General features: G+C 56.2%; 2 protein-coding genes across 2 annotated transcripts; both read left to right on the top strand.

Annotated features, from left to right (window-relative positions):
• Nucleotides 1-2,428: 2,428 nt before the first annotated feature.
• On the top strand, nucleotides 2,429-14,855 carry LOC124525794 (testis-specific Y-encoded protein 2-like). Its single transcript, XM_047098376.1, has 9 exons — nucleotides 2,429-2,552; nucleotides 10,367-10,417; nucleotides 11,520-11,944; nucleotides 12,305-12,751; nucleotides 13,449-13,526; nucleotides 13,674-13,785; nucleotides 13,878-14,023; nucleotides 14,117-14,201; nucleotides 14,745-14,855. Exons 1-9 carry the CDS (start codon nucleotides 2,429-2,431, stop codon nucleotides 14,771-14,773), a joined length of 1,497 nt encoding a protein of 498 aa, XP_046954332.1. The 3' UTR covers nucleotides 14,774-14,855.
• Nucleotides 14,856-21,133: 6,278 nt separating this feature from the next.
• LOC124525775 (testis-specific Y-encoded protein 1-like) lies at nucleotides 21,134-23,847 on the top strand. The gene is made up of 5 exons (XM_047098358.1): nucleotides 21,134-21,799; nucleotides 23,059-23,136; nucleotides 23,292-23,403; nucleotides 23,526-23,671; nucleotides 23,776-23,847. The coding sequence occupies exons 1-5, from the start codon at nucleotides 21,134-21,136 to the stop codon at nucleotides 23,845-23,847; spliced, it is 1,074 nt and encodes a 357-aa protein (XP_046954314.1).
• The last annotated feature ends 1,790 nt before the right edge of the window (nucleotides 23,848-25,637 follow it).

Raw genomic sequence — 25,637 nt, 5'->3', positions numbered from 1 at the left:
GCGGGAGTGTGTGTGTAGGCCGCTGGCGAGACAAGAGGAGACACAGGGGTCTCTGTGGATGAGGTGCTTATGTGGGACGGTCAGGTGCCACAATACAAGAGTGCAGTCCCTTCCCTCCTGAATCCTGATGGTAATCGCTGGGACGGTGCAACCGTTGCTCTGCCAGGGGGCTCAAGTCAGGTGCAAAAGGGAAATTGGTGCAAGGTCAAGACGGGGACCGAGGGGAGGAAAGCCTGTGCCCAGCGGCCAGTGGACCACTTGTGAGTGAGTGTGCTTGTGTGTGTGTTAGTGTGTGCCTATGTGAGTGAGTGAGTGAGTGAGTGTGTGTGTGTGTGTGTGTGTGTGTGTTGAGTTGCCCTGGTGGGCCTACAGTAGCAAATACGGAGGGGCTACAAGGTTGTGCCCAGACTTTGTGCACAGAGTAGCTAAAGAACCCAAGCTGTCAGGCTACGTTGTGTGCAGAGGGCGTAGGTAATTCGCTGGAGGGAGGCGTCCAGCAAGAATCTCTGCTCTAGGCGACGTGCCATGTGTTGTCACCAGTCAGCTCTTCCTCGGGGCTCTCCTCTCTGCTTCCTGTGCACCAGGCCCAGGGAAAGGGAGGAGCTTGGACCCTAGCCCTCAGGTGACTTGCGTCCCCCTGGAGTGCCGCAGCAGTGTGGTGTGTGGGGATCCGAGTGTGGATGGGCAGGTGAGCAGCCTGCCAGCTGCTCTCTTAGGGGACAGTTCGTTGCCTGCAACACCTCTCCCCGCCACACTAGATCACCACTGCCGCTGCAGCTGGGCTCGGGACATGTCAAGGTGTGTCCCAGAACTCTGTTCCCCTTGCACGTAAGTGGTGCCAGCATGAGCCTCTCAGCCCCTGTGCGGGCGTCCCTGATTAGCCTCAGGCTTTGTCGACTCCTGGCCTCATGTAACATGGGGAACTGGGTTCCTTTCTCAGTGTCTCAGCGGTTGCATGTCGACGGAGAATGCTGTGGGCATTGGAGTCAGGAATCCCGACCGTGCTCCCCCCGCCCCGCCCCAAACTGCAGCGGGCAGCACGTGGCCCACTGTGTGTGCGCTTTGGGGAGTCTAAAGCCTTACAGCCCACCCCCCATATTCTTCTCAGGTGGTGGAGGGTCAAGGGGGCCTACGGAGGAACACTGGTCCCAGTCTGCTGCCGGCTCTGCCCACAGGTGTGTGTGCCCAGCTCCCTGACGCTGAAGCTGCAAGCCTGAAGCCGCACTGCCCCCAAAGCCCCATCCCTAGCATTTGCGTGTGGGCCAGATGGATTGAAGTCCCAGTGACCCTGCGGGATCACAGCGGGTGGTCTCATCTGTGCCTGGCTACCCGCCTACCTGCCTTCCCCACAGCCCTTTGCCCCCTTACAGGGCTTTCGGTAAAGACGCGGCCACCGTCCGGCATGAGAGGAAAGGCTGGACAGTGTCCCAGTACCGCTGGTCATGTGTTGGCTGCTGCCAGCTGGACAGCATGGAGACCCCATGGCCCAGTGGAGGAAGTCCGACCTGTCCTACAAGGAATTGGGGACGACTGTAGGGATGCATCAGGTCCCATGGAGTAACCTAGCCCTGGCCTTATCTGCCTAGGGGGTGATCGAAGCGCCTTGGGGTCCCAGGCATGGCATGTGTGTCGGTGAGCTTCCTCCTGGATGGCGCTGCCGACACAGGGCTGGCTGGTCAGGGGCCGCATGTGAGGCCCGTTGGGGCCTGGCCTCTAGATCCGATACCGCTTATAGGTGTTGTTGAAAAGACAGAGCACGATACGATCGTCCCTTGGGTGTCGCTGCACCGGGGACCCTGTCGCTGTCCCAGGTTCCCACTACCAGGTCTCCCCGGGAGGTTGCCAGGCTCCTTTTGCAGGGACACGATGGCTTGTGAGGGCCCATGCCCCAGGGTCCGGTGCTCACTGCGGATGGCTTGGGGGCAGTGCGAGAGCTTTTGCTCCCATTCTTAGAGGAGATTGTGGTGGTCTTAAGGGACAAAGATGTGCCTGGGGAAGAGAAGGATGACCAGAGGAAGCATTGGAGGAGGAGGAGGACGAGGACGAGGAGGAGAAGGAGGATGAGGAGGAGTTGGAGGAAGAGGACTGGGAGGCGTTAGAGCAGGAGGAGAAGGAGTGAATGATTGGGTGCAGGAGAGGGAACAAGTGGAGGAGGAGGATGTCCAGGATGAGGAGGAGCACGAGCCAAAGGAGGAGGAGCAGCTGGGGGAGGAAGTTGAGGAGGACGAGAGTAGAGGGAAGAGGATGAGGAGAAAAGGTAGAGCCAGGGTTGGAATGGCGTGAGCAGAAGTGTAGGAGCAGAAGGAGGAAGAGACCGAGGAGGAAGAGGAGGAGCGGGAGGAGCTGGAGGAAGAGGATTGGGAGGGGTTAGAAGAAGAAGTGGAGGAGGAGGAGGGGGAGTGAATGACTGGGTACAGGAGAAGGACAAATGGAAGAGGATGATGTGCAGCACGAGGAAGAGGAGGATCACGAGCCAAAGGAGCAGGGGCAGCTGGAGGAGGGAGTTGAGGAGGACGAGAGCAGAGGGAAGAAGAGGAGGTCAAAAGTCAGAGGTAGGGCAGGAAGGGCAGTAGCAGGAGAGGACCTGGGGAAGGAGGAAGATGCCTAGGAGGAAGAGTTGGAGGAGGAGGTGGAGGATCAGATGGAGGAAGACGACTGGGAGGAGTTACCGGAGGAGGAGGAGGAAGAGTGAATGATGGGGTGCAGGCGAGGGAAGAAGTGGAGGAGGAGTAAGTCCAGGACGAGCAAGAGGAGGAGCACGAGTCAAAGAGCAGGAGCAGCTGGGGGAGGAAATTGAGGAGGACGTGAGCAGAGGGAGAAGAAGAGGAGGAGAAAAGGTAGAGCCAGGGCTGGAAGAGCAGTAGCTGAAGAGGGGGAGCAGAAGGGTGAAGAGGCCGAGGCTCAGACTTCCAATACTATGTTGAATAACAGTGGAGAGGGTGGACATTCCTGTCTCGTTCGTGACTTGAGCTGAGAGCTTTTGCTCACTGAGATGATAGTAACGTCGGGTCGTCCATACATGGCTTTATGATCTCGATGGGTGCTCCTTCCATCCCTGCTCTCTTGAGGGTTTTTACCAGGAAAGGATGCTGTATTTTGTCAAACACTCTGTCTGCATCGATTGAGAGGATCCTGTGGTTCTCGTCCTTTCTTTTATTGATGTGATGAATCCCGTTAATTGTTTCGTGGATGTTGAACCAGCCCTGCATCCCAGGTACAAATCCCACTGGGTCGTGGTGAATAACATTTTAATGTGTTGTTGGATCCGAGTGTCTCATATCTGGTTGAGGAGTTTTGCATCCATGTGCATCAGGGAAATTGGTCTATACTTCTCCTTTTTAGTGGGGTCTCTTTCTGGTTTTGGCATCAAGGTAACGCTGGCTTCATAGAAAGAGTTTGGAAGTTTTCCTTCCATTTCTATTTTGGGAACAGCTGCAAGAGAATAAGTGTTACCTCTTCCTGAAATGTTTGCTGGCACTCCCCTGGAAAGCCATCTGGCCCTGCAGTCTTCTTCCTTCGGCAGGTCTTTGATTAGCAGTTTGATTTCTTTACTGGCTATGGGTCTGTTCAAATTTGGCTCTTCTTCCTCTTTCAGCTTTGGTAGTGTGTATGTTTCTAGGAATTTGTCCATTTCTCCCACATTGCCCATTGTATTGGCAAATAATTGCTCCTGAAGTTCTCTTATTATTTTTTTTTTATTTTTTAAATTTTTTTTTCAACGTGTATTTATTTTTGGGACAGAGAGAGACAGAGCATGAACAGGGGAGGGGCAGAGAGAGAGGGAGACACAGAATCAGAAACAGGCTCCAGGCTCTGAGCCATCAGCCCAGAGCCTGACGCGGGGCTCGAACTCACGCACCGCGAGATCGTGACCTGGCTGAAGTCGGACGCTTAACCGACTGCGCCACCCAGGCGCCCCAAGTTCTCTTATTATTGTTTGCCTTTCTGCTGTGTTTCTTGTGATCGCTCCTCTTTCATTCTTGAGTTTATTAATTTGGGCCCTTTCCTTTTCCTCTTTCACCAAACTGATGACTGGCTTATCAATTTTGTTAATTCCTTCAAAGAAGCAGCTTCTGGGCTCATTGATCTGTTCTCCTATTTTGGTTTGTTTGTTTGTTTGTTTGTTTGTTTGAGGTTGTGTGTGTTTTTGTTTTGTTTGACTTTTGGTTTCAATAGCATTAATTTCCGCTCTAATCATTGTTAATTCCTGTCTTCTGAATGTTTTGGGTTTCCTATGGTGTTCTTTTTACAGCCTCCTAAGGCGTCAGGTGAGGTTGTGTCTCTGAGATCTTTCTTTCTTCTTTAGGAAGACCTGACTTGCTAGATAGGTCCTCTTATTCCCGACTCTGGTGCGTCCCAGAGGTTTTGGGTTGTGGTGTTATCCCTGACTCGCATATACTTTTTCATTGACTCCCATATACTTTTCATATCCTCTTTAAGGATATAAAGGTGTTATCATTTCCATATACTTTCTAATTGACTTCCATATACTTTTCATGTCCTCTTTAAGACCCTGGTTAGCCCATTCATTCTTTAGTAGGCTGTCCTTCAGTCTCCCAGTATTTGTTACCTTTCCAAATTGTTTCTTGCAGTTGATTTCGAGTCTCGTCGTGTTGTGGTCTGAAAATATGCACGGTGTGACCTCGATCTCTTTGAACTTCCTTAGGGTTGACTTTTTTCCCCAGGATATGATCTGTAGAGGAGAATGTTCCATGAGCACTGGAGAAGAACGTATATTCTGCTGCTTTATTATGACATGTTCTGAAGATATCTGTGAAGCCCATCTTGTCCAGTGTGTCATTCAAAGCCCCCGTTTGCTTGTTGATTTTTTTGTTTAGATGATCTGTCTATTGCAGCGAGGGGGGTGTTGAAGTCTCCTCCTATGATGGCATTACTAAGAATGAGGTTCCTTATGTTTGTGATTAATTGATTTGTGTATTTGGTTGCTCTCAAATACGCCACATAAATGTTTTCAATTGCTAGGTCTTCTTGGTGGATAGACCCCTTGATTATGACATCATGCCCTTGTGCATCACTTGACACAGTCTTTACATTAAAGTCTAGATTGTCTCATAGAAGTATGGCTGCTTTGGCTTTGTTTTGCTGACCGTTAGCATGACAGATGATTCTCCATCCTCTTATTTTCACTCTGAAGTTGTGTTTACAACTAAAGTGGGTCTCTTGTAAACAGCATATCGATGGAGCTTGTTCTCTCATCCATTCTGTTCCCCTATGTCTTTTGATTGGAGCATTGAGTCCACTGACATTTAAAGTGAGTACTGAAAGGGGCGCCTGGGTGGCGCAGTCGGTTAAGCGTCCGACTTCAGCCAGGTCACGATCTCGCGGTCCGTGAGTTCGAGCCCCGCATCGGGCTCTGGGCTGATGGCTCAGAGCCTGGAGCCTGTTTCCGATTCTGTGTCTCCCTCTCTCTCTGCCCCTCCCCCGTTCATGCTCTGTCTCTCTCTGTCCAAAAAATAAATAAACGTTGAAAAAAAAATAAACTGAGTACTGAAATTTATGAATTTATGGCCATTATCTTCTTTGAAGAGTTGGAGAAAAAAAATCTATATATCTTTATATCTATATCTACATCTACATCTATATATCTATATATCTCTATATATCTAATTATATTTCTACCTATAAATATAAATAAATATAAATAAATAAAAATAGAATTATAAGTATACATATACATATACATATACATAGAGAGATGATAGATGATGATAGATAGATAGATAGATAGATAGATAGATAGATAGATAGATAGATAGATAGATAATCATTTCTCCCCTCTGAGTGTCCCCCCTTAAAATTGCATGCAGGTGTGATTCAGTGGTCACAAACTCCTTTAAGTTTTGTTTGTCTGGGAACCTTTTTCTCTCTCCTAAGTTGAATGACAGCCTTGCTGGATAAAGAATTCTTGGCTGCGTAAGTTTCTAATTCAGCACTGTGAACAAATCCTACCCCCCCCCCCTTTCAGGCCTGCCAAGTTTCTCTGGGTAGGTCTGCTGCAAACCTGATCTATCTTCTCTTGTAGTTTAGGGACTTGTTTCCCCTTGCTGCCTTCATGATTCTCTTTGCCTGAGTACTTTGTGAGCTTGAATATGATATGCCTTGCTGCCTTGCTGAGGGTCAGTTTTTGTTGAATCTAATGGGGGTCCTCGGTGCTTCCTGGATTTCAATGGCTGTGTCTTTCCCCAGGTTAGCAAAATTTTCCACTATGATTTGCTCACATAACCCTGCTGCCCCTATTTCTCTCTCTTCCTCTTCGGGACCCCTGTGATTCTGATGTTGTTCCCTCTGCATGAGTCACTGATTTCTCTAATTGTTCAACCGTGCTCTTTTCCTTAATCTCCCTCGATTTTCCTGCTTCCATATTCTCCATCAGTTTGTCCTCCATATCGCTGATTCTCTGTTCTGTCTCCTCCATGCTTGACACCGCTGCATCCATCCGTCATTGCAGCTCAGTTATATCATTGTTAATTTCATTCTGGCCAGTTTTTACTTCATGGTTTCTCTGCACAAAGGGACTCTAATCTACATTGGACCGCAGCTAGTGTTCTTATCATCGTGCTTCTAAATGCTGCTTCAGACATCTAAATGCTGCTTCAGACATCTTGCTTGTATCTGTGTTGGTTGAATCCCTGGCTCTCGTTGCTTCATGCTCTTTCTTTCTGGGTGAATTCCTTCCTTTTGTCATTTTGAAGGGAGAAAAGGAACTCATGAGGTAGAAAATTCAAATGAAATATTCAAATTATAAAATGTTAAAAGTAAAGAAATTAAAAACACACACGTAAAAAAGGGAATGAATGATGGTAGATTCTAGGCATGTTTCATCTGGGTGTTGAAAGGGGTTTGACACGAGAGAAAAAAAGTGGGAGTGGAGAAAAATTTAGAAAATAACAAATATTACAAAGGGAAATGTTGCGAGAATTTGAAAAATCAAAACACTGAAATAGACTAGAAGGAGAATATGGGAGTAAAACAGAATTTGTGAATATAGACACGAAAGGAAAGAATAATGTAGAAGAATATTAAAGAAAATTGGTAAAATTTCCACCTGCCCAGTCTCCTTCGCCTCTCCGGGCACAGAAGCACCTCCCTTCCTGAGCCTCCTCGCTCTCCAAGTTCACTCCTCCATGCCACGTACCTGTTGAAGTCTGTGGTTCAGGATATGCAGATTGCTGTGCTAATCCTCCCGTCAGTTTCCTGGGTGGGTAGGATGGTTTAGTGTTGGTCTGGCTGTATTTCATGCACACGAGACACTTAAGAAACTTCCATGCTGTCTGCCATCTTGGCTCCTCCCCAAAGAGGTGAGATCTGTAGCACCAGTTCTCCGATATGAGCTATCCCACAGGACAGTTGTGGTCGATGACAAAGCGGAAAAGGACATGCACCAAACAGGGAGGCCACCCTGGAGGGGGAGGCAGAGCACTGGCTCCAGACCCGGGAAGGGGAGGAAGGGGCTCAAATGCTGGAGCCACGCCCACTTCCCTTCCTGCTGATTGTTCCTGAACAGCAGCCAACTGTCTGGGTCTGGTCTGGAGATCCTTCTCCCCAAGGACCCACGGTCAAAGAGTTCAGTGCCCTGCCTCTGCCCCACCTCCACCACAGCCACCGCCAGAGCCACAGCCCCAGCCACAGCCACAACTACTGCAGTGTCCGAAGGGCCACGGGGCCATGGGCGTGCTTCCCAAATGCTGGTGGGCTCCAGAAGGAGGCAGCAGGCATTTAAACACCTTGGGCCTCGACGCTCCACCTGCTGGGCCTAGTCTGGAGCCTCATGTCTCATGTTCCCACTCCGTGTGCTCTATGGCCCCAGCCTGAGGATGGGCTAGGGCCCCAAAGCGAATGAGTCGTGTTCCGGAAAACGCTGAGACTCCTGAGAATACCGGGCCTCCGTTCTGCTGGAAGAGGGCGTTCGAGAGTCCAGGAATCGTGGCAACACCCCTGTCTCAGTCCCAGACAATTTCACCCATTCATACGCATGCACACGCACACGCACAGGCACTGGCACACACACACACACACACACACACACACACACACACACACACACACACACACTCCCCCTCTGTGGCTATCTCTAGTCATGACTTACTCTCCTTCCTCTGCCTCCTTCCATGTCCCTCTGGTGTCTGTCTGTCTCTGAGTCCCTGTGATCATTTTCTTTAGGGAACGCTTTCTCCCTCCCCCAGCTCCGTCTCTCTTTCTCTGTCTCTGTCCTGTCCCTGGACAGTATCAGTGCATCTGGGTTTCCGTGTGCTGTGCATGTCCTTATGGACATAGTAGGCTGCTGATGGCACAGGGCTGCAAGGGAACACACAAAGGAACGCGTAAGTAACGGGGTCAGAGCACATCCAGACCTCCTAAGCCGTGAGTGCCTCCAGGCAGCCCACACAAGCTGGGTATACATGTGAACTGTGAAAGGTCAGTCCCTTGGCCCTTGCCCTGTAGGTTGCAGCCAGCTGGGAGGTACTGACACCCAAGGGAGTCCCCAGTGTTTAGAGGGTGTGAAGAAAGGGCAGGAGCCGAGGAGGCTGGGAACCTAGTCGTGGCTGCTGTTTCTCCACATGCCATGTTCCAATGCCATTGGTACTGTAAGGTTGGTATCAGTTGTGGCTCCCTTTCCTTAGCATCTCAGTGCAAGCTTCCGTGACCCAATGGAATTCCTGAATCTGCCCTAGTTTACAGCCGGGTTTGGGCCCCAGGACAAATGCATGTGTTGTGTGAGGGGGAGAAGCAAGTGTGGGTCGTGGGGAGGCGCTAGCCTCGTGAGTGGGATGTGGCAGAGGGCATGAGTGAGTGCAGAGGTCCAGTAGAGTGTCTGTGAGTGTATTGTGGCTGGCGCCTGTGAGTACTTTTGCCTGAGACCTAGCGTTTGTGCTGGCAGCGCGTGCGTGTGTGTGTCCACGTGCCGCGTGGCCGTGCATCTTTGTGCCTGAGTGAGTGTGTGTAGGCCGTTGGCTAGCGAAGGAGAGAGACTGGGGGCTTTCCTGACTTGGTGGGTAAGGGGGAGGCTCAAGTGCCAAAGTCCAGCGAGTGCAGTCCCTTCGCTCCTGGGATCGACACGGAGCTAGCTGATCACCTTTCGTGACGGGAGGAAAGCCTGGACTTTGCCTGGGCCCGCTCGTCCTGTGTTGCCTTGGCCAGGGGCAAGCTGGGGTTGGGCCTTGCATGGCCCAGTGGAGGAGGACCAAAGTTCCCTGCGAGGAAGTGGGGATTAGTGGAGGGAGGCAGCAGATAGCCTGAGTAAGTCCGGTCCTGCTCCTGGACCGGCCTAGGGGGATCATCGCAAGGCCTTGTGTACCCAGCCAGGGTGTGGGTCTCGGTGAACATCCTCCCGGATGACCCTGCAGAGACAGGCCTGGCTGGTCTAGGGTCCCTTGCGAAGTTGGGGCCCGGCCCCTGGGCCCCAATATTGTGGTAGGTGTTGTTCAAACTGAAAGGCATTGCCTGCTTGTCCCAGGCAGTCCCTGCACCTGGGACCCACACTTGCTCCCACGTTCCTGCCACGGGGTCTTCCAGCGATGCATGGGCGTTTGACCGGCCCCATTTCTCTGGAGGGAGTGAGTTGCATAGGCCAGGTGCACCAGGGTCTGGGCCTGCTTTCCTGTCTTGCCCACCCCCTACATCCTCTGCTGAGGGCAGCTTGAGGGCTCACCACTGGACCTGTTCCTCTCCCTTTCGGGGTAAATGTTTGCCTCTCTGTCTGTCACAGTGGCCACCCCCTCTCAGCCCCCTACCACCTGTTCAGCCTCTCCCCATCCACCTGCGTTTCTATGCATTGCTGTCCCCTGAAGCTGTGGTGTGCTGCCTCGTATATCACAGCCACCCCGGAGCATTTCGGTACCCCGTACGTCTCCTGACGTGGCCCAGCGAGTCTGGAGGAACCTCTTCTGTGTCACGGAAGCAACATGTTGGCCACAGGGCCCGGCACACCAATTTGGCAATCCTAGAAGCCCCCGCCTGCCTGGCAGCCTCCTGGTCCCATGAAGAGGGAGGGGAGCGCTGCATTCCACCAAAGGGAAAAGGCAGCGCATGAGTGTGGTGCCTGGCCAGGCAATGCATCTCGAGCCTCCAATCCTGCAGTGGCTCTGTGTGGGGTGTGTGTGTGTGTGTGTAGCTGCTGCTGTCTGAAGGAGACAGGCAGGGAGTCCACATCACCAGTGCCCTGACAGGGAGGGAGACCACATCATTGCCCTCACTTCACACCCTCTGCAGCTCATTGGTTCCCCAAAGTGGTAATGTGGCTTCGTGTAGACCCTGGGGCGTGTCCCTCACTTGCCTCCCAGAGCTACATCCCCCAGCCCCCTGACACCTTTCGGAGGCCCTTGAAATCATGCTGTCTGTGGCACAGGGGGACAGTGTTTGGAGTCAGCGCCCACGCTCATGGCAGCCTGCCGCCTAAGTGAGTGGTAAAGGAAATGGGACCAGGATGAACAGACATACGGCCAACGAAGGCCTGGGGAGGCTCCCTGTGAGAAGATGGCCAAGCACTGTGGGCGGAAGGGGACCGCTGTCCGTGAGACAGACACAAGCCCCAGGAGTCCCAGGGCCCATGGTCACGGGTCTTTCCTGTGCACTGCCACACACGGGAGGGATGGGCAGCCGATCATGAGGGGGGCGGTGTGTGCTTGCCAGTGTGTCACTTTGCAGGCAACGGGGACAAACGGCAAGAGCAGCGCGCATGCTACGCAGCCTCCCCTAGTGTGGCGTCCTCCCCACGTCACACACCTCTTGTCACCGACCTTCCCTAGCCGGTGCACTGCTAGACTGCTGTCATGACATACATGTCTTCTTGGAGCAAGGATGGACGTAGAGAGTATGCAAAGGAGGCTGAGCAGATGGAAAACCAGGGGGCACAGACAGCAGGCGCACAGCTGAAGTGCGTCTCGCGGACAGCCAAGGTGATCCGCTCAGTGGATTGGTCGGACTCGGGGCACAATGAACAAAGGTGGCGGTGTAAGTGGGAAAAGCGTGGAGGTCCCCCTTTACCCGTGTGTGTAGATAGCCGCGTGCCCAGCGCACCGTGGAATGCAAAGGTCGCTTTCGCGTGGCCAGAAGCCAAACAGGACACCCAGAGGGCACAGAGGGCCGGCTGCAAGCCCCCGGGAGGAGTTGCACTGCGTGGGGCCCAGAGCCTTCCCGCCTAGGCAACAGACGCGCCCCAGTTTCCGGGTGACCTAGGGGGCGGGACCGCCGAAGCCACGCACACCACCCTCCCTATGATTGGTCCTGAAGGCAGTGAAGCAGCCTGGGCGTGGCTTGGAGCTCCCTCAGCCTCAAAGCCGCAGGCGCACCCCTCTCACCACAAAGGCCTCCGAGGCAGGGGCAGCAGAGCGATAGCCACCGCCGAGGCATCCTGGGTACAGCACCGTGCGCATGCGCCCCGTCGACGTTTGGGCTCTGGGAGGAAGGGGGAGCGAGTTGCCAGCCATTGCCCTCCGGGCTCCCCCGACTGGGTCTGGGGAGGGGGGCCGTGCTCTCACCTCCCGCTTCGTCGTCGGTAGGAGCCACCGTTCGTGTCTCGGGCCGGGGCCGCATGTTGCGCGACTCGTGTTTCCGAAACACTGGGGATGCCCGGAGGCCCCATGCCGCCTTCGACCGGGAAGGGGGCGGTCGAGAGACGAGGGCCCATGGGGACACTGGGTCTCCGGCAGGGCCGGAGGTGGCGCAGGCCGAAGGCTTGCAGGCCACCAGCGAACAGCCTGTGCAGCAAGGCCAGGCCCGACCCGAGGGGCAGGTGGGCGGCCCCAGCGAGATATCCGTGCCGCTGGGGCATGACATAGTGGCGGTGGAGGCGCTGTGGGGCCTGGTGGAGCACGAGGTTGAGGTGGCGGCCGCGGAAGAGGACGCGCCTGGGGAAGAGGGGCATGACCAGAGAAAGAAGGGGGAAGAGGACGAGGAGCAGGAGCCGGGGAAGGAGAAGGTCCAGGTTCACGAGGAGGAGGACCTGAAGGACGAGGGGGAGCAGCAGGAACAGAAGAGCAGAAGGAGGAGGAGGAGGAGGAAGCGGGGGAGAGGCAGCAGGAGTAAAAGATTAGAAGGAGGAGGAGAAGCAGAAGCCCAAGCAGAAGGAGGAAGAGCGGAAGGAGGAGGAGTTGGCGGAAATGAAAGGGGAGGAGCAGGAGCACCAGGGTATCCAAGCGGGGGCGGGGGCGGCAGCGGGGGGGGGGCGGCGGCGGCGGCGGCGGGGACCTGGGCCGGGACGGGGGCGGCGTGGGCGGGGGGCGGCGGCGGCGGCGGGGGCGGTGGCGGCGGGGGCGGCGGCGGCGGCAGCAGTGGCAGGGGAAGAGGACCAGGGGGAGGAGCAGGAGGAGGCAGGGAAGGCGTGGGAGCCATTAAAGGGAGAGCAGAATTGCAAACCGAGGAGGAAGAGGAGCAGGAGAAGGGAGCGCTGGAGGAGCAGCAGCAGGGCGAGGAGGAGGTGGAAGGAAAGGAGGACAAGGAGGAGCGGGAGGAGGAGGAACGGAAGCCGCGTGAGCAGGAAGGCCGATGGGTGGAAGAAGCCCTGGAGCTGCAGGTGAAGCAGGATAAGAAGGAGCAGTTCGAGACAGGCCTCCGTCCTTGCCCTTCCCCGCTGGAGGCTCTGGAGGCCCTTCAGATAGAGCTACAGCCCGTGAATAAACAAGCCAGCCGGGAGCACGCTCGACTCAAACTCAGGATGTGGCAGAGGCGGCGGCATCATCTGGAACGGAGAAGTGCCCTCATCCAGGGCATCCGTGGTTTCTGGGCCAAGGCTGTATCCTTCCTGCTGCTGGGGGAGGGTCCAGAGGGGGCTGGGCTTGCACAAGAGGAAGGAAAGGGAGGTGACATTTAGAGGAACCCGGGACAGGGACTGGAGCTAAGCCACGCTCCAGTGGCCGGGAAGGTGCAAACGTGATCCCATCCAGTGGTCCTGGCTCTGCAATGAGTGTGGGAGGAGGGCAGTGCTGGGGTGGTGGAGGCACGTGTGCTGTCCGTGGCACCTGGCACGGAAACAGCGCTGCGAGAGTGGGGAGTGGCGGTGGAGGTCCAGGCCAGGACGGGGAAATGACCGAGGGCTTCTTCCCACGCAAAGCCGCGTGGGGGCACGTGTCTGGGTCCCGCTAAGCCTCCTGCTGCGGGTTAGGCGATGCGAATGCCCTCCGGTCCGGTCGGCGCGAGACCGGATGTGTGCTGTGTGGCTGTGTGGAAGTAAGCGTCCTCAGTGTCCTCATGAGCACACAAGGCTAGGCGTGGATGCGGGCGTCTGGGCGTGCACAGCCTCCTGTGCGTGTGTAGCAGAGCCCTGCGGAATGCGGAGACCCCGTGGGCCTGGATGCAGCCCGTGGGGAGGGCGTGAGGCCCTGGGGGAGGACGCCAGTCCCTGGGGGAGGACGCCAGGATGCTGTCCACACTGGTCCTCTGGGTCGAGCTCTCTCATGCCCAGCACCTGAAGGCTCTTTGACCTGCAGTAGTTTGTGAACCACCCTCAGATGTCAGCCCTGATTAGCAAGCACGATGAAAGCATGCTTCGCCACATGACCAATCTGAAGGTGGGCCTGGGAGTGGGAGGCGGTGTGGGTGGGTGGCTGTGTGGGCAGGGGAGGTGGTGGGGAGAAGTGGTGTGTTCCTTCCTCAGGGGAGGGCGGGTCTCCTGGAACAAGATTTCACATTTCTGCCCCACATTTCTACCACGGCAGGTGGAGGAACACAAGTTTCCCAGGGAATGCCGGACGATCCTGCTGTTTTTTGGCAAGAACCCCTACTTCCAGAATGAAGTCGTCACGAAGGAGTATGTCCTTGGCCTTGCTGGTAAGTGTCCACTGAATGCATGGGCGGCAGTGGGTGGAGGGTTGAATGTGATTAGTTCTCTGGCGCCTTCTCACATACTCGTCTTCCTGCAGGGTATAGGGCGTCTCATTCCAGTCCCATCCAGTGGTACCCAAGGTACAGACAGGAGGCCTACAGACGCAGGCATGACAACAGCAGCCTCAACTTCTTCAACTGGTTCTCTGACCACAGCGTTGCCGGCTCTAGCAGGATTGCTGAGGTGGGGCCCTGTAACGAGGAAGGGAGGTGATTTTCATGGGTTCCCCCACTGCGTGGGATAGCTACCTGAGGCCTGGCCTGTCTCCCCTACCAGATAATCATAGAGGATCTTTGGCGCAATCCCCTGCCGTATTTCAAGGTGAAGGAAGCCCCAGGAGAGAGCACTGAGAGGGAAAGAGGTGAGCAGCCAAGGGTGTGGGCACTGAAATGTGTGCCGTGGGGCCCATGGCACAATTCTCTTCTGCACGGAGGCACCGAGACTCACAGTGGCACAGGAGGTGACGCCAGGTCAAAAGGGCATCGGCCTGAGACAGGGAGTCTTAAGACGTAACGTGTCAAAGAGGCTTTGCCCCTTTGGGGAGGCTGAAGGTGGGCAGTGGGCTAGACAACAAGAATGAGCAGAGCGGGACATCCCAAGCTGGCTCATCAGATAGCACGGTGACAACTGTCATTCCAGGACCATGAGCCCCACCCTCAGGCCTCCTGCCACCAACTGACATGTTGTCTGGCTTCTGGAGCCACTTGTCAGCTTTGGCACAGCTTATCACACCCTCCCATTCTACCTTCCGTTTGGAAACATTCAAGCAACCTTAAACAGGGCCCAGATGAGACTCTCACCTGTCCTGTGTGTGTGTGTGTGTGTGTGTGTGTGTGTGTGTGTGTATCGATGTGGGTGTGGGTGTGTCTGTGTGCCTCTGTCTGTGTGTACCCGTATATCCCAGGGATATGCACGATCTTGAGAAGACTATGAAGGAGCATCGCACTTCACGGACCCCAGTGGAAACCCTTCCGATGCTCACCGATGGTCCACAAGATTCTCCTGCCCGTGAAAGAAGGACAAGGCTGGTGGTGACACGTGGCGCAGGGTTTTGAAGAAAGACATTGGAAGAAGTACATTTGAAGAATATACATTTGAAGAAATATAGAATGGGAGATACACAGCATGAAGTGTTTGTGTGTGTTTTCTGCTCAGGTACGCTCTGGGGCGTGTCCATGTATACATGCGGCTGTCCAGAGGTGTAAGTGTTCTGTGCCTGCACATTGCAGTTCCCAGGAAGGGCGGGACGTAGGACATTGTCCGTAGGGATGGGTCACACATTGGGATTGCGTGTGAGGTCAGTAAGATTGAACCAATGGGGAGTTGAGTGAGGGAGGACAGGGCACAAACCTGAGAGAAAGGCCAGCGCCCAGGTTCATATCTTTCCTGTGAAAATGAGGAAGTTCAAGGAAATGCAGAGGCCAGCACAGGCCAGGGATGTCCAATACTCAGGGTTTGGGGATGTCCATGATGGTGCCCCCAGAATCCCGCATGGTGACATCCTCAGTCATGTTGACTGAACCGCCACACAGGGAGGAATTCCCAGGGTTGAATACCCTCTGGTTTTCAGATGTCTACGAATGCAGACTGTCTCGTGGACAAGGTCAGGATCTCAGGAGCAGCCATACATATTTGAGGGATTGTGAGCAGGCTGTCGGATTGGTGGTGTCCAGGGGAGGGAACCGAGGGACCAGAGGGAGAGTGGGAGGGTAAGACCGATGAAGTTCTGCTTCAGGCAGAGTTGACAGGGAGAACGTACACACTGCAGAGGAAACAGCCCACTACAGTCTCACGCAACTCCAAAATCACAGCCAACTTTCCTGGTTCCACTTCCTGAAGCTGAGCCTCCCACCCTCTGCTTCACTTACTCTCACATATTGACACACACACACACACACACACACACACACACACACAAGACTCCTGAAGGAGTCCTAGTACGGATGCCCTTGTGTGACCTTTGCTGTTTCTGAAATGACCTCAGGTTACGACTGGGGGGCCCAGATTGCAAGCCAACAGAGGGGAGGGTCGCGGGGAGGTGGGGCTCTTAAAGGCCACGGACACGCCATCCTCTCCCGTGTGCCCGCTTCCCTCTCATCATCAGCCGTGATGAGTCTGGTGCTGCTCTTCCTCTGGGTCCACAGTCTTCTGCCGTGTGTCCAACACGCCATGTGAGACTTGTGAGAAGACTCCCAAGGGCAAACACCAGCAGGCGCTCAGAGAGGTCGCCTCGTCCCAGGCAGCCTGCGTTCCTTGGCCCGAGTGCCTGGACAAAGGCTGCCTCGGCCACATAGGGAACGATGGACTTGTGCAGCCTTAGCATTCTGTGCAGAGGTCCCGGGCAGGCCTGGAGCTTAGAAAGGACTGGGACGAGCCTCACCTGGGAAGAGGCGAGTGCTGGGGTACTCCTTACACAGCAGATGGCTGCTTGCCAGAGATGTCTGTGCTAGGGATGGGGCAAAGGCTCCACCGTGCTAGCAGGGCAATAGACAGAGTTCAGCCCTGTCCATCGCAGGCTCTTCTCTATCCCCAAGTTGCACGGCCCCCAGCACAGCGTGCCTGAGACTGACATCCCCACACTAATCTTCCCGTCTCCCAAGCTGCCCAAGCCCCCCAGGATCCCCACTGCACAGCTCTGCAGTACAAGAGCCTTCTCTGCAGTGGCTCTATTCCGGAGAAGGCGTTGGCAGTCCCAATGCATGGAGGCTTCTTGCCCCTACCAGTATGCAGACAACATGGTCAGCGGGGTGTCAGCACGCTGTGGAGTTGGGGATCTGTACGCCCAAGCCTTACCTCTTCCAGGGCGGAGGCTGTCGCACTCTCTAGAAGGGAAGGCAGGTCTTTCTCTCGCTGCTGTCTGCACACTGGCTGGAGAAGCACGTCTTCTCAGCTGCTTGATGTGTAAACGTCGGGGTACCCTGGAAAAGCTCCCTGTGCTGGCCCGTGTCTTTGGGTGTGAACATCCAAAGAAAGTATGGCCCATGATTCTGCAGTGGGAACACGGCCTCAGTGGTCACGGGGCCGGGCCCTTTGGGGCATCGTTCTGCACAAGCAGGCCGTTACTTGATAGGTCTTGCCCAGCAGGAACACTTTACGGGACAGGGGAACACAGGGTCCCCCACATGTTCATATCTGCCGCCAATACCTGCTGAGGGGCCAGGGTGACTTTTCCGCCCGGCCTGTCCCAAAGAGAAGGTACGGGCAAGGTGTGGGTGTGGAATGCGCTCACGGCCCCCAGAGCCGAACCCTCAAGTGTGGACACTTGTGTCCAGGGACCGTGGTCAGAGGCCTGGGTGCTCTGTGTCCGACGGATTACAGCCCTCATGCCGCACACCCTGCAGCCCCGGGTGTCCTCCCGTCGCCGCAGCACTCCCTGGGGAGCCCCAGGGTCCAGGAGCTGCTAAACCCCCTGCACAACTCTATGTGCTGCCTAGCGGCCTCTTCCACCACAACACCAGCGTGTGTGGGCTCCAGAGTGCTGTCCCTCGACGGGACACCCTCGGCAATTCAGGAGCCTTCTGACTTCCATGTCTCTGAACCACACGTGTCTCTCATTGGCCTGTCGGGATCGTCCTGTTGTTCTCTGTGTCCGGGAAATGTTTTGCCTTGCCTGTGCTCCTCTGTCTCCCTGAGTGAGCCCTGGCGTGTCTGGGTCCTTCCCTGGCTTTGCCTGTGCCAACGCCTCTCTGGTGATGCCTCCTTGCCTGGCCCAAGTGGGCACAGCTGTACCCGTGTAACCGCCTTCGTCTCTGCACACCTGCGTGTTGTGTCAGCTGCGCCTCTGCTGGCCTGTCTTGTCTTTGGTGTATGCTCCTGCGCTTGAGTGGGTTTCCCTCTGAATTCAACCCCTTTCTTCCACTGACAGATCCAATTGCTGTCCTGCTGTCAGGGGGAGGGGCTTCTGCGTGGTCTCTGATATGTTCCCGGAGCCAGAAATCCTTCCGTGCCCGTAGGACCTTCGTCAGAGGATTGGCCATGTACTCACTGCCAGCCAGGTAATGTCCCCAAACGCAGGTGCCTTGCTGTGAGCATTAAGTCGCGCCTCTATTTTCCGTCCTTCTGTTTCCAAACCCTTTGGACCCTAGGGGCTCAAACGTCACTGGCTTGCACGTTGCAGGTGCAGGCGTGAAGTGTGAAAAGCGGTCTAGCAACGTTTTCCCACTTACTCTTTTGCCATGTGGCATGTTCCTGGCTGGGAGAGACTTCCCCCTGCCAGCGTGTGTCTCGTTTCCGTGTGCCTCCTGTGTGTTCTGGTCCCTCATTGGTCCCTTACTTCCTACCTGGGAGTCTGATTCATGTTTGCGGGAACCGTGCAGACACCTTTGACTGCAGGGTACTGAGCTCAGCTTAGTCCACCAGGACTAGTGCGTGACTGAGGTACACAACGGGCAGTCACGGAGGTGCCCGTATCCTTCACGTGCAAGCGCCCCGTCCAGCCCCCTTCACCGGGACATTTCTCAGCAAACCCTCTATGTTTGTGGTGAGAGCACTTAGCTCTGAGAAACCTGACGAGGCGGTGAAGCGTTGCTTACGGCTGCCCTGTGCAAGTGAGATCTCCAGAACTCATGCACATGGCATGACCGCCTCTTCACACCCTAGGCCCGACACCTCCTCATCGCACCCTCCCCTGCTTAACACCACTCCACTCTCTGGTGGACTGCATGCCTTTAACTCCTTTTAGTCTCCTCAGGAGCCCATCAAGCAGGGGTCAGCACCACTGTGTTTCTGTCAGGCGTTGGCCTCTTTCAGGGAGCCCAGTGCTTTCTGCACTGATGCTCAATGCACCCGCTGAAGGGTGAGCCACACTAAGCCCGACGGCGGACCCTTTGGCCCTACGTTTCCCACATATGTGCCCGGTGGCAGAGGTGCACAAGGAGCCCGCCTGCATGCGTCTCCCGGGTCCTCCACAGGGTACAAAGTACCGCCCCAGGGGGCTGAGCCGCATCACATGGGCATAGCTCTGCTTGCACGTGTTAGCCTTTCATATCATACGGGCAGCCCAGACTCAGAAATCCAGCTACCTGCTTACAAGTATCCAGCCCTCGTGCTTGTGCAGACCCTCGGTGTCTGTACAGACATTTGAGTCACGGTCTCGTGACCCGTCAATACAGCTGGACGGTCTGTCCTTACCTTACAGCCTGGGATGCGGTTCTCACTCATTGTCCTCCCCTCGGGTGCGAGTTTCCTCCATCACTGTGGTGGAATGTAACCTTTATCACCATACGTTGGCTTGAAATTACTGGGCGGATCACCTGTCTGCGTCCGGGGATGCGAAGGAGACCTTGGCTCTTTTGCTCACGGTGCACCCTTTCTCTGTGATGAGTCGCTCTGGATGAGAAGCTTGCCAGAGGCGAGGGGCCTCAGAGTGGAGCACATTTCCTGGGCATCTGTGAGAACCTCGTTGGTTCCACTCGGAAAGCATTGACTTTCACGGATGTGCAGCCTCTGCTTTTCCCTGCATTTGCCGAGCTTGGGGACGTGATTTCTTCCCGCACGTGCTGTCCCTAGGTCTCTGCGGTCTCTTTCCGGCAGTCCCGTTTCCTGTCTGCTGCTGGTCAGTACAGGGCCTCCAGCAGCCCTGTGGGGATCGGGTCCTTGCTTTCCTCCCTGCGGTGGCCTCTTCCTCACCCAGAATGGCCTCACTGCAGCTTCCTTCTAGTTCAGGGATCGTTTCAGACTGCCCTTAAGGTCCAGGTGGGAACGGTGCCGTTTGTGCTGAGGGCTGACCACTGTACAGCATTCGTCTCTGTGGAAATTGCACAGGTGAACTTCACCAGGTGAATGTGCACACTGCAGTTGCCCTGTCGTCAGAGTCAGCCCACCTGTCTCCGCCTCGCCTGCCCCTGCTCTCCTTCCTCCTACCCTCCCCTTGCCTCCCCCTCCCTTGTCTTCTTCCTGTCCCTCCCTCCCACTTTCCTTCCAGCTCTCTTTGTCTTCGTCTCCCTCCTCTCCCTCACTAATGCCTCCCCCTGTCTCCGCCTGTCTTCCTTGTAATAGGTGCCCCTCTGTCTCTTCTTGTCTTGCTCCTCCTCCCTGTCTCTCCCGCCAGTCTCCCTGTGACTCTCCCTCTCCAGGCCGGTCTTCCCCCCCACTCGTCCTTCCTTCATCTGCTTGCATGTGTGTCTCTCTCTCTCCCTCTATATCTCTGTCTCCCTGCGTGTCTGTTTCTCGCTGTCTCTCTCAGTGGACATTCTGTGTCTGGGTGCACGCTTCTTCAGAATTCTCGTTGGCACCTGGGAAACGTGGAGGGAACTCGTCTGCTTTCGTGTGTACTAGTGACAGCAGGCACGGGGCTTTCTCAGAGACAGACACAGACAAGTTTGTAATTCTCGGTGAGGGGCCCCTAAGCGCCCTGCTTGGAGTCGTCCTCCTTTTAGTGGAAGGTTAGATTTCCGGACCGGAGGAAACTGCTAAATCCTACTACCCCATCTCCCTGGTGCTCTGTACGGAGATCAGCAGGGCACCAGTGGCAGATGGGGCTCTGGGGGTTGTTGTTTGCTCTGAATTGCAGTGCAGTGAATTCTGCTGAGCTGCTTTCTTGCAAGGACACGGCCGTGGGGTATGTCTAGGGTGGGTGTCACTGGTTCTGGGTGGGCGCCCACCTTACCGCCGCCCTCAGCCTGATGGCCAAGGAGGAGAAACCGTGCGGACGGGCATGTGGCGCCGGTAGGCGCGACACCTAAGGACTTCTCCAGGCCTTGCCCCAGCTTCATGAAACAGGGGCAAGGGGACGGAGCAGACAGTGGCTCACGCTGCGGACGTTCCTGTGCTGAGTGCTCTGGTGCCCGTAGTGAGGCCTCTGGGGAAAGGGTGTACAAGCGAACACAGACTGTGTGACACCGGGGACCTCGCGAGTCAGGCCTGGAAGGTGACAGCGCTGAAGAGGACATGCGGCAAAACGGGGTCCACGCTGGCGGCTGGGCCCTTGCTCCAGAGCCCGGACCGGCCGCTGGCGTGCGCTAGCCGGCGGCCAACACCCTGCCCTGCTGTCGTGCAACTGATTGCTCCGCCAACCTGGCCAGCGGGCCTGACCTGCCCTGGAACCACTTCGCCCGCAGGCCGCATGCGCACACTCCTCACTGCCTCTGTCTAGGCCCCGCCTCCACGGCAGCCGCGGCCAATGCGGAGTCGTCAAATCCCAGAGCCTGTGCGCCTGCGCCCAACTTGGGCGGGCTGAGGCGGGAGGCAACAGGGAGCCAACCGTCTTGAAGGCAAGGCTCTCTCCACCTGCTGCCATTTCCCTGTCCTTGTCCTGAGGCTGCCCTAGCTACACTGGGGCCGGGGCCGAGCGTCATGGCCAGCGTGTCGCGGTCCGGAAAAAGCGGTGATTCCCGTCGACCCAGGGCCCTGATCGTCCTGGATGAGAAAGGTCGAGAGTCCCGGGCCCGCGGGAATGCAGGGGCGCTGGAGGGCGTGGGCTGGCCGCAGTCCCCAGGTTCAGGGGTGCAGGAAGCCCAGGCCGGGTGTGAGATACAGGGGGCAAGCCCAGCGGAGGAATTGGTGGTGATATTGGATGACGGAATGGTGGCGGCTGAGGTGGTGATCGGGGTGGAGGAAGAGGACGGGGAGGCGACCGAGGAAGAGGTGGCTGGAGAGGAGAATTCTGAGGGAGCCAAGCCAGAAGCAGAGGACATGCGCGAGCAGGAGGAGGTGGAGGAGGGGAGACAGCAGCTGAAGGAGATTCCGGAGCAAGAGGAGAAGCCCGAGGCAGATGCAGAGGCGGAGGAGGGGCCCCAGCTCTCACAGGAGCCGCAGCAGCAGGAGCCAGTGCTGTGTCCTGCCTCAGCCCAGGACCCGCTGGCAGCGCTGGAGCGTCTTCAGCTGGAGATCAGCGCTGGGAATGCCCAAGATTCCAGGGCCTTATGGCGGCTGAAGCGCAGGATTCTTCGGAGGCGGATTTCTTACCTGGATCAGAGAAGGGCCATCATCGAGCACATCCCTGGCTTCTGGGCCCAGGCGGTATCCTTCCTTGTGCTGGTGGGTGATGGCGGGGGTGTTGTGCAGGAGGGCTGGGCCCTGAGAGCAGGGTGCCTCAGGGCGATGGCCCCCAGGGAGGAGAGCTGGGCAGTGGTCCCTGGCCCTGGGTTGGTGCGGTCTGGGATCCAATGTAAGGCCTTGGACAGGGGCGGTTGTTGGGGATGGGGGGACTTGGGGACTTGGACCTGCTTCCTCTAGGTGTCCGCCAGCGTTGGCCTGCAGGCTGCTCTCACACGTTATTTGTGGACGTGAGGCATGTGTCCCCATGCTACCAGAGCTAGGGTAGCACAGAGCAGCCTTCACTCAGAGCAGATAAGGCAAGGAAACGTTTCGCTGCCAAATGGGAGAGTGACACAGGCCGCACACCCACCTTCACATTCACAGGCTGTGCACGTTTTCTAGCAGTTCCGTCAAAAGAGAGCATTTCAGACACACACTCATGGCCTTTAGTGGAACCATGCCACCCCCCTGATCCAGACAGGAGGACGACTCAGACCTACTCCGAGCGGGGTACAATCTGCCTCCACAGACCCACCCACCCACCCACACACACCCACACACACACACACACACCCACACACACACACACACACACACACACACACACACACACACACACAGGACTCTCTCCTGGTATCTCCACCCCTGCTTCCCTCTCTGTCCTCAGGCTCCGGCTGGGTCCCACCCATGTCTTTCTCTCCTGACTGGCTGTGTCACTGTGTCTACTTTCTTTTCCCTCCTCTGCCCTCCTTGTCCGTGCTTCTCGATCTCTTTCTCCCTCCCACACCCTCCGTTTGCATCGTTAGTGTGCAGTCGGTTTCTTGTAAGCCGTGTTATTCCTTCTGGACTCAGAAGGCCGGTGACAACATTGGTCTTCATGGGAATATGCCAAAACACCCAGCCGTGAGGAGGGGTCAGAGCACATGCCGACATCACAAGCTATGATGGGCTGCTGGCAACCCACACAGGTCAGGGATATGAAGGAACTGTGAGGAGTCCAGGCAGCGGAGTCTCTCCCTGCTGTGTGCAGACAGCGTGGGAGGTACAGGAAGCCAACGGACAGCGCAGTGTCGATGGGGTCTGATGCATTTGCAGAGGCTGAGGAGTGTGGGGGCTAGTGTTTCCTGGTCTTTCTGCACATGCCATGATCTAGTCCCTTGCTCTTAGCCTGGGAGGGTTGTGGTTGTGGGCCGTGTCTGATTCCACAGCATCTGAAGGCACAGCTCCTTGACCCAGCACAGATTCTGAATCACCCCCAGTTGTCGGCCTTGAACGGTGCCCAGGACAAAGACGTGCTCAGCTACGTGGTCAACTTAGAGGTCAGACCGGGGAGGCTGTGGCTGGGGGCCGTCCCGTCGGGTGTGGGATTTGGGCAGGAGAGGGTGAGGCAAAGGTGCTCACCCTCACAGCCAGGCAAGGAGGTCAGGACCCCGAGGGAGGACACTTGCCCTTCCTGTCCCGTTGCTCACGGCAGGTGGAGGAAGTGGGCCATCCCAAGTACCGCTGCAGAGTGATGTTTTTCTTTGGGGACAACCCGTACTTCTGGAACCCAGTGATCATTAAGGAGTATCAGCTTAGCTTTGCTGGTAGAGTGTGGGTCCCATGGTGGTGCTGGGCAGGGGGATGATGAGCATGAATCAGGGGCAGGAGGGAGGGGTGGGTGGAGAGGAGGCCGTCTGGTTGCTCCTCAAATCCTCTCTTCCTTTAGGCTACAGGGCAATTCGTTCCACTCCAGTCCAGTGGTTTTGGGATTATGAACGTGGAGCTCCCAGTCGCAGGCATGACCCCACCAGGCTTAACTTGTTGAATTGGCTGTGTGAGCATAGCTGCCCAGGGACGAACAGGTTTGCCGAGGTGGGGCCCCTGAGGCCTTCGTCAGCAGTGGGATGTGGGTGGCCCCCGGCCAGAGAGGAGAGTGGGCTATGCCCAATGTGGCGCCGGCCTGTGTCCCCTACCAGATCATCATCGAGGACCTGTGGCCCAATCCCCTGCAGTACTACCTGTGGGAGGAAGGGACCAGAGGACAATGACCTGACGTGCGCACGTGTCGGTGAGAACCCCAGTATGCAGTGTGTTGACACATGTGTTGTATGGGCAAGGAACGTGGGCCAGACATTGGCTTGGAAATGGAAGGTCCGCCGAGACTGGGACCCAGGTAGCATGGGGAGCGGGTGGGAGGATGACAAGGGACCTGCAGGGACTCAGCTGCAAACACACAGTGGGTCGATGCCTGCAAACCAAATGCAGTTGTGCTGTGGGCTGGGGCTTTGGAGGGCCACTCGGGAGGAGCAATGCTTCTCCACCACAGATGCTCCCCGTGGATGTCCGCCCTCTCCCGGGCTTCCCCCTGCTCCTTCAGTCTGGATTTGCCTGCCAGTCTTTGGGACTGGAGCTGCCGTGTCCCCAGGCGCCACTGTGGTGAGAATCTCGCACTTCCTTCCATGTGCCCCACCACGCCATGTCCTCCCGCAACCTGACAGCCATTCTTAGAACTAGCCCAAGGCCATTGGGGGCTGGAAAGGAATCCCTGGGTGACAAAGCAAGAGGGATCCCAAAAGGGCGAGGCAAAAGAGTGGCACCATCTGGGATGTATTTGAAAATATCCCATATCACTCTTGGTGTCTGTTGTGTGGGGGTGCGTGTGTGTGCATGTACGCGAATGTGTCTGCGTGTGCCCATATGCATCAGGGGCTCTGCATCTGTGTGGACGTGAAAGGCACAGAACTTCTATGTTTGCCCATCAGGAACAATGGAGGACGCGACCAGTGCTGGAAGAGATGGGTGGATGCGTCTCCTGTCTTCTACGAGCCCCGGAGACAATTGGGGAAGTGATCACATGTGGCAGCCTTGAAGAGTTGCCACGATGTTTATGCGGACACATACAGGAAGCTAAAAACCCTTCTGTTTCTGTGTGTGTGTGTGTGTGTGTGTGTGTGTGTGTGTGTGTGTGTCTGTGTGTGTGTGTGTGTGTGTCTGTGTGTCTGTGTGTGTGTGTGTGTGTGTGTGTGTGTGTGTGTGTGTGTGTGTGTGTGTGTTTATGGGGGACCCGAGGAGGGACGACGAGGACGGAACCTGAGTGTGACTGTCCTAGCCGCTGCCAGGGTGATTCTGTGTGTGCAGGAGAGGTGCAGTACCAGTGTGGGGCAGGTGTTGCCATGTGCACAGAGGCCTGCCTTCCTGGGCAGGCAGAGTCTGCAAGGAGGAGGAGGAAGAGACAGACCTGTTATGTGGAGACTTGTTGTATAGGCCAGAGCCGAAAGGCAGGGAAGGGGATTGCACAGCGGGAGCAAATTGGTCCATTGGGTCCTGGTACAGTGTGGCCAGGACTTGGGGAATTTCAGCCAGGACCCTTGCTCCCAGAGGGGTGTCGTCTCCTTGGTGAGAGAGAATCCAGTGAGCAACGCCTCCAGTGAGGATCAGAGCTAAGGCCCCGTGTCCCCGGAGAACTCAGGAGTAGGCAGGCTTCTCACAGTCGATGCCAGTATACCTTGCTGCTGCCTCCCACACCCGGGGTCCCTTTGACCCCGAGCCCTGTCCTGAGACAGTGGCTCAGGATGGGAGATGTGTGAGGGGAAGAGGCAGGTGTGGGTTGTGGGCAGCACAGAGGCTTATGAGTGGGATTTCATGGAGAGAGTACGCGCGAGGGCGGAGATCCAGCGTGAGTTCCTGCGAGTGTGTGTGGGCGTCTGTGGCACACTGGGCCTGAGATCCGTGGTGGTGCCGGCAGTGTGTGCGTGCATATGTTCGTGCAATTGCGTAGCCGTGTGTCTCTGTGTGTGCGGGAGTGTGTGTGTAGGCCGCTGGCGAGACAAGAGGAGAC

This window comes from Lynx rufus, unplaced genomic scaffold, assembly GCF_022079265.1.
Source record: "Lynx rufus isolate CCGP_SWC_20201006 ecotype Redwood Valley unplaced genomic scaffold, mLynRuf1.p SCAF_48, whole genome shotgun sequence".
NCBI classification, from domain to species: domain Eukaryota; kingdom Metazoa; phylum Chordata; class Mammalia; order Carnivora; family Felidae; genus Lynx; species Lynx rufus.
Note: the sequence above shows the minus strand (reverse complement) of the source record. Positions and strands in the feature narration are given on the sequence as shown.